This window comes from Chlorocebus sabaeus, chromosome 9, assembly GCF_047675955.1.
Source record: "Chlorocebus sabaeus isolate Y175 chromosome 9, mChlSab1.0.hap1, whole genome shotgun sequence".
NCBI classification, from domain to species: domain Eukaryota; kingdom Metazoa; phylum Chordata; class Mammalia; order Primates; family Cercopithecidae; genus Chlorocebus; species Chlorocebus sabaeus.
In genome coordinates this window covers 13,818,599-13,830,836 of record NC_132912.1, presented here as the reverse complement: position 1 = coordinate 13,830,836, position 12,238 = coordinate 13,818,599, and the positions used below count along the sequence as shown (strand labels likewise).

Genomic DNA, 12,238 nt, shown 5'->3' with positions numbered 1-12,238 from the left:
AAAAGAAAATGCACAGCAATGGTTATTTCTGGGTGATTAGTTAATTGACTATTTTTTACATGTGTCTACATTTTCAGGGTTTTTATGATAAACACGCATTATGTTTGCATTAAGCAAAAATAATAAGTATTTTTAAGTGAACAAAATAACATATTAAATATGTTTCAGGGCTGGGTACAGTGGCTCACACCTGGAATCCCAGCACTTTGGGAGGCCGAGGCAGGCAGATCTCTTGAGGTCAGGAGTTCGAGACCAGCCTGGCCAACATGGCAAAACCCCATCTCTGCTAAAAATACAAAAATTAGCCTGGTGTGGTGGCGGGTGCCTGTAACTCCAGCTACTCGGGAGGCTGAGGCATGAGAATCGCTTGAACCTGGGAGGTGGAGGTTGCAGTGAGCCAAGATCATGCCACTGTACTCCAACCTGGGTGACAGAGTGAGACTGTCTCAAAAAAAAAAAAAGATAAATAACTCAATATGTATTAAAATTGCTGGCATGAGCTTTTCTTTCCCCCTTTCTTGTGTAAAGTCTATTAGAATTTGCTAGTAAAATTAAAGCAGGTATGTGACATATCTTAAGATAATCGAGAAAGATAAACTTCTTTTTCAGGAGGGTCCATCTTCCTGCCGTTTCTTCTGACTAGCTATAAATTCCATGCAGTGCTGGAATGTGCTTCTCACAGTTAAAGCGCTGAGCACCTGTTTTATTTCACACTCCCTTGGTTCCTGGGGTAAATCCCCTCTCCGCAGTGCGGGCTCCAGTTAAATTCATTAGTGGTCCAGATGTGTGTCCCCTGTCAGCTGGCCAAGTAACCCCACTGTTTATTGACAGGTTCTCAGGAATCAGATAGCTCGCAGTCGGCCAAGAAGGACATGCTGGCTGCCTTGAAGTCCAGGCAGGAAGCTCTGGAGGAAACCCTGCGTCAGAGGCTGGAGGAACTGAAGAAGCTGTGTCTCCGAGAAGCTGTAAGCCTTTCCTAGCTCATCCCGTTGAGATTGGTGTTGTCTTGTGATGTCATTTGATCTTTTTGATGTCATTTGACCGATGTCATTTGATCGTTCTGACAGAAGCAAGGGTAGTGATAAAAAGAGAGCCTATCTGGGTGGCGAGCACTCTCCTGAAACACAAATGTTGGAAACATCCAAACTTCTCTCATGTGCTTTGTCAGAGAAAGAATTGGAGCAGAACCACATTAGTCCAAATCCATTGCAAATCTTACGAAAGCAGTTTGGCCTGGCTGGGGAATGCGCTATGTGGTACTGTTAATATTAGCGACTTTTTATAAAGAATATGCTTAAAGGGTTGGGAAAAATACGGGTTTTGGTGTCGGCCTTTAATTTATTTGGAAAACCTAGTTTTGTTTTCAATAAAAGAAAAAGTCCCTAAACCCATCAAAGAATTAGTTGACGAAGAACTATGACGACCAGTATGAATCCCAAATAGGACCCCATGGGAGTCCCAGTGACAAGTCCTAATGATGATCCCTCATACTTGCATGGTAGTTCATAAAGCATCTCCTCCCGTGACAGTGCCTCATTGGTTATAAGGGCTGGCCACCATCTTCCCAAGATTTTGTGCCTGAGTTTATTGTTGTGGCTTTTGTTCTTAAGGGTATTTCAGACTTGTCTTTGGACATCCTATTGAGCAGCTGGTGGTCAACAAGGAAACCACGATCTCACTTGATATTTCATCACCTTTAGACCCTGTGATCTGGTGTTTAACTTTTCATTTTAAAAAATGAAATCTTAGCCTAATGACATTTTTAAATTTTATGCAGGCTGGGCGCAGTTACTCATTCCTGTAATACTAGCACTTTGGGAGGCTGAGGCAGGAGGATCAGTGGAGACGAGAGAGTAGCCTGGGCAACATAGTGAGACCCTGTCTCTACAAAAAAATAGCCAGATAGCCAGAGGTGGTGGTGTGTGTCTGTAGTCTCAGCTACTCAGGAGAGTAGGGCAGGAGGATCACCTGCGCCTGGAAGGTTGAGGCTGCAGTGAGCGATGATCATGCCATTGCACTCCAGATTGGATGACAGAGCAAGACCTTGTCTCAAAAAAAAAAAAAAAGCAAAGCAAAGCAATGCTTTCTCGACCCTATGTATGTGCTAGTCTCACAGAAGTTGCTGCAAGCTGCTGTCTGTATTTATTTAAATATCCATTTCCACCTTCTTCTGTTTATTTCATGACTGTTAGAAGTGTTTGAAGGCTTCATGTTTTAATGCAACACACATGACTGTGTGTGTGTGTGCGCGCGCGTGTGTGTCTGTGCGCGCGCGTGTGTGTGTGCGTTGTGCACATGGGCACAATGGGGTGGGAGCTCTCCAAGGCGGGAGTGACTATGCACCACCTAACCTTACAAAGAGCTTTGCTGGTAAACCGTTGAGAATGGGAAGTCAAAAGAGGTTTCCAAAGTAAGTCAAAGAGACGTATACCCCTCCCCCAAACACTAAGGCCTTGCAGCAGGAAGAATGAAACAAGGGGCTGTGGAGTGAGATCACATTACATTTCAACTTGGCCTAATTATGGTCTGGATTGATTTAGACTGGAGCCTGCTCAAAGCAGAACCACATTAGTCCAAATCCATTGCAAATCTTAGGAAAGCAGTGGGCCTGGCTGGAGAAGGTGCTATGTGATACTGTTAATATTAGCAACGTTTTTAGAAAGAAGACGCTTGAAGGATTGGGGGAAAAAAAATAGGAGTTTTGATGTCTGCCTTTAATAATTTGGAAAGCCTTGTTTTGTTTCTAATAAAAAGTCCCTAAACCCGGCAGGGAATGTACGTTTGGAAAATGTAAGGAACGTGTCAGGGCAAGATGAGCATGCGTTATTAAAAAATCTCACCATCGCTCTTAAAAACAAAAGCAAAAGAAGGAAAACAAAGCTGCCACTTCTTATAATGTTAACACCAGAAAATGTAATTGAGTGGAATACATAACCCAACAAGAAGTCAGTTGCAGGTAGATTTCTCCTGTGATCATTCCCTGTAGTTAGTCCCACCATAGCCTCTTGACGCATGTGTAGTCAAGGGCTGGGGGGATGTCTTGGTAAATCTGTGCTGTTCCTGTATCTCTCCCCTCAGCTCAGAGTATCAAGAAGCGCTGTTTGACCCCTGGGGAGGGGGCAACTGAAATGAGGGAGGGGGACAGCATTTGGCAGGATATAGGGAGGCACCAAGCTGAGGCCCCACTGCAGAGTGTTAAATTACTTCTTCGCTATGCAGCTCTGGTTACACACGAAATCAGATTAAATATCTGGAGAATCAAGACTTTGACTCAAATACCTTCAAGTGGATGGTGAAAAAAAAATCAGTAGCCTCGTTTTTTAAACTACATTTTAAAACCACAAACAGTTTAGAGTTATAAATCCATGGCAATTTTAACAACTTTTCCCTCCTTTTTGGAAGTTTCTAGGTTAAAAAAAAAAAAAAAAAAAATCAAGTCCTGACAATATAAAACCCCCAATAGTTGTGTTATTTATAGATAGACTTTTAGGGAAGCAGATTTTTAAAAAGTTGCAAGATAAACACTTAACTACTTTGGAGACATTTGAACCACTTTTTTTTTTTTTTTTAAAGAAGAAAAGCAGGGAAGAAAATTGCAGAGAGTCTGATACTCAAATAGTTGGCCATTGTGCTCTGAAATGCTTACAATGAGGAATATATAGTCCACGGAGTCATTTCCCAGTGATCTGAACACAGCGAGGGAGAAGCAGGCGAGTGAGGGAGTATGCGTGCTTATGCTCATGTCACATGCACACACATACGTACGCACACACGTACACACGCGTGCACACATGCACACTCAGCACACAGCAGTTGGGGAAGAGGGGCCAGAATCACTCTCATGATTTGGATTTTCCTGCCTGCTGGGCACTCAGCCCTGGGCTGCCCTGCGCAAAACCTTTCTGTGTGGATGATGGATGTTCCTGAGAAGAGCCTTCTGAACTTCCTTGTCAGAGCAGTGCCTCGAGTCTTTGTGCAGGTTCTGCGCTAATTTGGGCTAGAAAGCCAGAGCTGGGCTTGGCCTGGAAGTGCCCACTGTGCCACTGGCGACAGATGCACAGTTGGTCCCACAGCTTTTTCTGGTCTCTGGAAGTGACTTCTTGCATTTGATGCCTGGCCTCTGCAGCGCGGGGCCACCGCTGACTCTGATCATTGTTCAGCCCTGATACAACTCACGCACAGAGAGCCTGATTCTAATCTTGAAATCACCCCCAGATCCTTAGCCTTTCATCAGGATCACTGTCACCATGAAAGTCTGTCAACTAAATTCACCGTCCTTGTACCCACAACAATTAGATTTCCAGGGCCCAAAATATACAAAACAGGTGTTTTTTTAGTAGCCTTGTCAATGACTTGGATTATATGTTCAATTTCTACTATACTTTTTTTTTTGTAATAAACAGTCTCTATCTGTCACCCAGGCTGGAGTGCAGTGGCATGATCTCAGCTCACTGCAACCTCTGCCTCCTGGGTTCAAGCGATTCTTCTGCCTCAGCCTCCCGGGTAGCTGGGATTACAGGTGCTCACCACCACGCCCAGCTAATTTTTGTACTTTTAGTAGAGACAGAGTTTCACCACATTGGCCAGGCTGATCTCAAACTCCTGATCTCAAAAGATCTGCCCACCTCGGCCTCCCAAAGTGCTAGGATTACAGACATGAGCCACCATGCCCGGCCATTCTACTAAAACTTTTAAACCAAACAATTGAATGTCTTTTACGCACAGCCTATTCCTGTAGCATCTGGCCAGAGTAGATTACTACCCTTACTCGGTTTCTCAATCATTTATATATGCACTTTTCTGGGATTTGCCATGTAGATACCACTCCTCTTGTGAAAATTCATTTGAAGGAAACTTTAACCTTAGGTATTTGAGCGGGAGTATTTGACGCAGTGTCAAGAGCACGGGATTTGGAGTTAGAGAGACCCGAGAACTCACGATGACGCTGCTCCTCACTGGCTGGGTGACCTTGCCTGGTGCAGAGGAGGCAGGCAGGAAATATTTGTTCAATTAACGAATGAATGCAATTCAAGTTTTATCATGAATGCCAAAATGGCAATTATGTTTACTTCACAGAAATTTACTTTGGAAAAAACTTCGGAAGTGCAACTATTCTACATAAGAGACATTGTTAGAAAAATGAAATTTCATTTCTGGAAATCTTATTTAGGCAAAGTGCTTAATGCGAACGTTTCTAGCATAGGCGTTGACCTGTATCAAAGTGTATGCATGCATTTGTGTGTGCGTATGAGCGTGTGTGTGTGTGTGTGTGTGTGTGTTCTAGAAAACAGACCCACCCTACTCTGATTTATGCTCACTCCGAATGCCATGTCACATATGCAGGAGCTCACGGGCAAGCTGCCAGTTGAATATCCCCTGGATCCAGGGGAGGAACCACCCATTGTTCGGAGAAGAATAGGAACAGCTTTCAAGCTGGATGAACAGAAAATCCTGCCCAAAGGAGAGGTGCGTCCTTCCTTTCTGTTGTTGGATTCTCTCACGTTATCCTTCCTTTTCCCCTTGGTGAGGCCGTCCAGGTTTTCCGTAACAATTTCTTCATTTCCGCCCAATGCCAGTATTTTCGCTCATACCTTTTCTTGAGTGAGCTGGCTGGTCGGTATGTGGTTCCCCTCGCTAGGAGTAGTTTGCTTGCATTCGCAGGCATCTGGGTGTCTGTCGAAGTTGCTTGTCTGACCCTGTGGGCCTAGTGCAAGCAGCCACGTTGAGCTTGGGGAGAACATTCCAGTAGCATTCACGTGTATTTGGCTTTGTAATGGCCTCTCAGCCCTCAGTGACTCAGAGCCAAGCTTGATGCCTGATCTGTGGAAGAAAAGCTGCCGAGAGAAGGAAAACTTAGGCCATGGCATCAGGTGCAAGGGTAGGTCGACTGGGGAGAGATCAGTAGGGTCCACCGCCCCGTGGTCGTAGCCTCACCTGGTTACTCACGTCCCTCCGAGAATGTGTGCAGGATGCTTGGGCGGCCCTGGCCTTGTTTGTCTGTGTTTGGAGAAGCTACGTCCATCCTTTGGACCGAACACGGGCGAAGTTGGGGCTGGAGACTTCAGATTTGGGGAGAAAACAAACAAAAAAACAGTAAGTGACGAGTTGATGGGTGCTGACGAGTTGATGGGTGCAGCACAGCAACATGGCACAAGTATACATATGTAACAAACCTGCACGTTATGCACATGTACCCTAGAACTTAAAGTATAATAATAATAAATAAATAAATAAATATATATAGAGTATTTTAAGAGAAAATAAAACATGTCACAGAAAGAAAAAAAAAAAAAGACTTCTATCTCCAGCTGGTTAATGAGAATCCAGCCTCAGGCCAAGAGAAAGTAAAGGCCAGGTATACCCTCAGGCCCTGGGCCCCTGCCCGGGAAATGCTTTCCCAGATTTCTTCTGAACGAAGTTACTAATTAACATGCTCTTGAACAGAGGCCTTAAAAGGTCAGGACGTAGAGCCAGGGGAAAGGGGAATGCTGTATATTTTTAGTCTTTTGAGAAAGTGATTGGGAGAAATGGACACCTGGGGTAGGTAGGATTAGGGTGAGGGTGAAATCAGAGAGGGACCCAAGTGCTTGTGGCCCCTCTAAGTGTTAGAGGAATCTCCTGAGATCTGCAGTGGCAGGTCCCTGGGACACTGGTAGACACACCAGTCTGCTTCAATGAAAACTAAAGGTCTTGTAGCCGGGCGTGGTGGCTCACGCCTTTTGCTGCAAAATTCCAGCACTTTGGGAGGCCAGGGTGGGCAGATCACTTGAGGTCAGGAGTTTGAGACCAGCCTGGCCAACATGGTGAAAACCCCATCTCTACCAAAAAAATACAAACATTAGCCAGGCTTGGTGGTGTGTGCCTGTAGTCCCAGCTACTCAGAGGCTTAGGCAAGAATCGCTTCAACCGAGGAGATGGAGGTCGCAGTGAGCCAAGGTTGCACCACTGTACTCCAGCCTGGGTGACAGACTGAGACCCTGTCTCAAAAACAAACAAAAACAACAAAAAATTAAAGCTCAGCTAGGCAGTTCCTGGTCTGTAAAATGGACCTGGTAGCCCTTACTTCTTTGGGTGTCCCTAGGATTGAATGAGCCAATGTATGTAAAACACGCCGCTCAGGATTTGGCACTTGTGATGCTCAGCAAACAGTTGCTTGTAGGGGAGATGAAATCTCAAAGGAGGGGTGCTGCGGGAACTGCGGGGGACGGAGGATGGGATTGAGGTCAGGTACTTCCAAATCCTGCTGGTCATCAGAGCCACCCTAGGGAGGAACTTCAGCTCCCCCTGTTGCTGGGCAGATACTTGGCCCTTAAGCTTTAAAAAGGGACCCCGCTTTTAGGGAGTTCCCGCAACACCCTCCTTGGTCTTCCCAGAGTCCCACCACACCTTCCACGCTTCTCAGTACCGCGTGACTTTAGCTCCCTGAGAATGCCCTAGCCATGTGCTTCCTTGCCTGTCCCCACACATGATCTTTCCTAAGTTCGTAAAAGGAACCAGCACAGGAGCAGCTGGCGTTCTGCAGGGTTCCTCTGAGAAGCATGAGACGGTCACCTGCTCTCTGCTGCGGCTCCTGGAAATGCACTTTGCTTCCCTGTTCATGTAACAGGCAGACATTTGCATGGACAGGGCATTCAGCCTTGGACTTGTCTTCATTTAAATAGTGAGAATTTGTCCTGGGCTCCCCCACAAAACTCTGAATCAGTGTCTGGCGCCAGGGCCATTGTAACAGCTCAGGAACAGCTGCCCCGGGGAGCCCAAACTCACAGAACAATCTTTGTCCTTTGGTGACTTGCCTATTTCAAGACCCCAGGCGGGAGTCCATGTTGATATTCTTCTCCCTCTGAGAGAACAGTGCAGCCAGCCTTGGCAGGATTCAGGAGTTTATTAACTCCAAAATAGTTCCCTTTAACCTTCACCTTTTCCTCTCGCTGCTTGTTCCCACTCCCTTTAGGCTTAAAGTGCTCAAAAGTCAATGAGAGCAGGCAAAGAACTTCTCCTTGATGGCAGTCTCCAGCATGGTGCATTGTGCCAGGAGGCAAGGATATTATACTGAGCCACCAAACAGGAAGATCTGTTGATTCTAGCCAACAGTTGATCTCCTCCTATTTGGCTAGATCAGTTCCCATCAAATGTCAGCGTGTCTGTGAATTTCCTAGGGCAAGATGTGTGCTCTCTCCCTGGCCCTGAGAAGCTGCCGATGCATTTGTCCTGGGTTTACTAGCTGTGGGGTTGGGCAAACATTCTACCTCTCCTGCAGGCTCCCAAGTATGCCCACCTTGCAGGACCCTGTCAGTGAGACAGCTCACTGCTCAAAATCTCAACCAACAAGGTGCTGTTTCGAGCTAGCTCTCATCCAGAGGGGTTTTACTAGGGAAGAGGGGAAATAGAAAAGTGAACAATCTGACACTTTGCGGGGCATTCTGCATTCACCCCCCAAATCCTCACGCGCACATGCACGAGCTGCCTCGCCCCATCCCTCAGCAGCTTGTGTACATGCATCTGCAGAGGAGATGCTTGGCCAGCACAGAGGATAACAGCAAACATGCTGTCTAGGTGTCATCCGCTAGGTCCACCAGGCATTTTTGACAGCCACAACTTCATTCTTCCCAGTCCCCAAACTCTGAGGAGAATCTCCTCCATCTGTACTTCTTGGCAAAAGGAAGGATGGAGGTGGGAGGGAGCTACAATAAAAAGAGGGGAAGGACATTAATGAGCTGGGCGGGGGTGGGGGTGGGGGTGGGGGTGGGTGGGAGGGGGACTGCCTCCACCACCACCCACTGTCCATCCATGCCCCTTGAAGGGCCCTGGTGTAGCCCAGCAGAGTATCCATGAATAGGCAGATGGGGAAGGGACAGCCAGAGCTTGCAAAATGAGCTCCCAAGGCCGGGCGTGGTGGCTCACACCTGTAATCTCAGCACTTTGGGAGGCCAAGGCGGAAGGATAGCCTGAGGTCAGGAGTTTGAGATAGCCTGGCCAACATGGTGAAACCCCATCTTTACTAAAAATACAAAAATTAGCTGGGTATGGTGGCAGGTGCCTGTAATCTCATCTGCTTGGGAGGCTGAGGCAGGAGAATCGTTTAAACCTGGGAGGCGGAGGTTACAGTGAGCAGAGATTGCACCACTGCACTCCAGCCTCGGTGACAGAGCAAGATCCATCTCAAAAAAAAGAGCTCCCGAAAGACACGCGGGTGAGTGGGGATATGGGGAAAGACAAGATGTGTGAGTCAGAGGCCCGTGCATTAGCTTCCTGTGTGTGAGTTCCTTGGTAGCAAGTCCACAGGAAGAATGGCATAAAGAAACTAAAAATCATGCTGCATCCTACATCCAAAATGGAAAGGAAGTGGCAACCAAATGGGCTGTGACTCTCCACAAAGGCTTTGGTTTGTCTTGATGAACCTTGCTGGAGACAGTCAAACACAGCCAAGCGATCCCTAGACCTGCAGTGTGGGAACTCTGTTCTCAGTGATGGTGACAGTGTTCAGACCAACACTTATCTCCGGAAAGTAACAGGAGCAAGGGTTACAACAGTGGGTGTGTCTGGGGACTTCAGTGGGTGAAGATTTTTGGGAGTGGAGCTACTTTTAAGAGTGTCTCCCAAGGAACTGAGCTTGCCTTGGGGAGGGGACAGGAACCTTGAGGAGGGGAGGATGAGTGTCTCCCTGCTCAGCATCCCCAGTAACACAAACCGGCGCTTTCCCTCCCACAGGAAGCTGAGCTGGAACGCCTGGAACGAGAGTTTGCCATTCAGTCCCAGATTACAGAGGCTGCCCGCCGCCTAGCCAGTGATCCCAATGTCAGCAAAAAACTGAAGAAACAAAGGAAAACCTCGTATCTGAATGCACTGAAGAAACTGCAAGAGATTGAAAATGCGATCAATGAGAACCGCATCAAGTCTGGAAAGAAACCCACCCAGAGGGCTTCGCTGATCATAGACGGTCAGTGCCAACTGGGCTGTCCCCACCCCACTCCCACGCCCGGGCCCCGGGAACCAGACGCCAGGTCCCACGAGTGGCCCCTGCGTGACCTGAGCAGCCACCTAACTGCCCACTGCCTTCATTTGTCCATCCATAAAATGAAGCGAGTAAGGCCTGATCCCACGTGAGAGAAACCAAGTGGATGCAGACGCAGATGAAGGGATTGTATGAATCAAACTGTTGGTATCACTGTTGGCTTCCTCCCTGGGAGAACCTGCAGCCAGGAGCTAGCATTCTTCTCAGCCCTCACTGTGAACTGAGCTGAGTTGACTAGGCTAGCCCAGGCTCTGACACTCAGGGACCTGAGCGCCTCTACTCAATCTGGAAGGACAGGTGGGGCTGGGGTGCACAGCAACAGTGATCCCTCTCTTCGAGCAGCCTCTGCCAATCCGCTGGCCCCTGTACTTCCAGGGGCCTCCTATCCCAAGAGCTGAGGCTTGGGGAGACTGGACCATCTGATTGTCTGGAACCCTGAGCTCCAGTCAGGGGTAGGGAATTTGGGTGATGACCTTTGGTAAACTGTAGAAGGAAATCCCCCAATATCCACCCACAAAGCATCAAATCCCCTAAACTGTTAGAATCCTTCTTGTCTAAGTCAGTGAATTATTGAAAATATAAATCAAGCTTTCCTCCAAGTGTATGTGTATTTAAACTACCTTTGCTCTAGAAAGACAGAAAGTTGAATAGTGGTTACTATGGGGATGAGGGCACAGGGGAATGAGGAGTTAATGCTTAATGGATACAGAGTTTCAGTCTGGAAAAGTGAAAATATTATTCAGACAGAAGATGGATGGTGGTGATGGTTGCACAGCAGCGTGAATGTAGTTAATGCCAATGAACTGTACACTTAAAAATAGTTAAGCTGGGGCTGGGCGCGGTGGCTCAAGCCTGTAATCCCAACACTTCAGGAGGTCGAGGCGGGCGGATCACCTGAGGTCGGGAGTTCAAGACCAGCCTGACATGGAGAAACCCCGTCTCTACTAAAAATATAAAAATTAGCCAGGTGTGGTGGTGCATACCTGTAATCCCAGCTACTCAGGAGGCGGAGGCAAGAAAATCACTTGAACACGGAGGGCGGAGGTTGCAGTGAGCTGAGATGGTGCTGGTGCCATTGCACTCCAGCCTTGGCAGCAAGAGCAACACTCGGTCTCAAAAAAAAAAAAAAGAAAAACAGTTAATCTGGGCATGTTGGCATGCACCTGTAGTCCCAGCTACTCAGGAGCCTGAGGCAGAAGGATCACTTGAGCCAGAGGTTTGAAACTGTAGTCTGCTACGATTATGCCTATGAGTAACCATGCATTCCAGCCTGGGCAATATAGTAAGACTCCATCTCTGAAAAAAAAAAAAAAATGTTAACATGGTAAATGTGATGTTATATATATTTCGCTACAATTACATAGATGGATATAGACAGATACAGATTTGCAGCCTAAACTCGTGGGCATCTTAGGGTAGCAATGATGTGCTGAAGATTCCAAGATGCTGAAGTCAGAGCTCCTGGTTGCTCAGAGTCCATCATGCAACAAGGATAAAGTGAATTCCTAGTTAAAAAGAGAAGTTTTAGAAACTCCTTTGCTCTAGGAAATTTGGAATAACCATCTTTCCCTATCTCATCCTGTTGTCCTTGGCCAAGACCACACAACTTTTCCCCCGCCACCTAGTAAAGCTCCCTCAGCCTCTTTCTGATGCTCCATTTGAGATCCCCTGTGCCCTCCAAGGCAGTTAGGGGTTCCCAACAGAAAGATGTTTCCTACAGAAACATCCAAGGGCCCACTTGAACTAGAGGAGTGATTAACGTTCTTGCTAGTTCCTTAGCATATTATTTTAAGAGATAAAACACCAAACTTGGAACCTGAAGACTTAGGACCTTTGCTCGCGTTGCCAGAGAGCAAAACCACCTCAGACAAACCGCTCTTCCCTTCCTACCCCTCAGTCTCCCCAGCAGTGAAACAGGGAGGATTATTTTCCTCTCTTCCTTTTGGGCATGTTCTCCTGGTTAATTGGATGGCATCTATAAAAATAAGCTTTGGAGAGATGGAGCCTGTATTTAGCACGCTTGTTTTCTCTACTAATGACTTACAAAGTTTATTGAGAAGCCGTTTATTGCCACAGAAGCAAAGCAAACTGCCTACCCTAGTTTCACATTTGTAGAATAAAAAGCAGTTTGCGTCCTTTGGTTTCGCTGGTACATGCCCTGGGTTTGTGCAGGGACAATGATGTGGTTTAATCGGGCTGGGGCAGCCTTTATATTCGATATGAAGC

The 12,238-nt window shown here is 47.0% G+C and overlaps 1 protein-coding gene and 1 long non-coding RNA gene across 14 annotated transcripts in view; one reads left to right on the top strand and one right to left on the bottom strand.

Moving 5' to 3' along the window:
• FRMD4A (FERM domain containing 4A) overlaps positions 1–12,238 on the top strand; it is a 692,609-nt gene that overhangs the window by 662,380 nt on the left and 17,991 nt on the right. For all 13 annotated transcript variants that reach the window (XM_008002332.3, XM_037983470.2, XM_037983471.2 and 10 more), the window contains 3 exons: positions 832–965; positions 5,344–5,466; positions 9,709–9,937. In XM_008002332.3, coding sequence (XP_008000523.3) covers positions 832–965; positions 5,344–5,466; positions 9,709–9,937 — 486 coding nt within the window. The remainder of the gene's footprint in view (positions 1–831; positions 966–5,343; positions 5,467–9,708; positions 9,938–12,238) is intronic.
• On the bottom strand, positions 5,728–11,740 carry LOC119618822 (uncharacterized). Its single transcript, XR_012093890.1, has 3 exons — positions 10,996–11,740; positions 5,935–6,059; positions 5,728–5,834 (listed from the first exon to the last, which is right to left on the bottom strand). It is a non-coding gene; the product is annotated as an uncharacterized lncRNA (long non-coding RNA).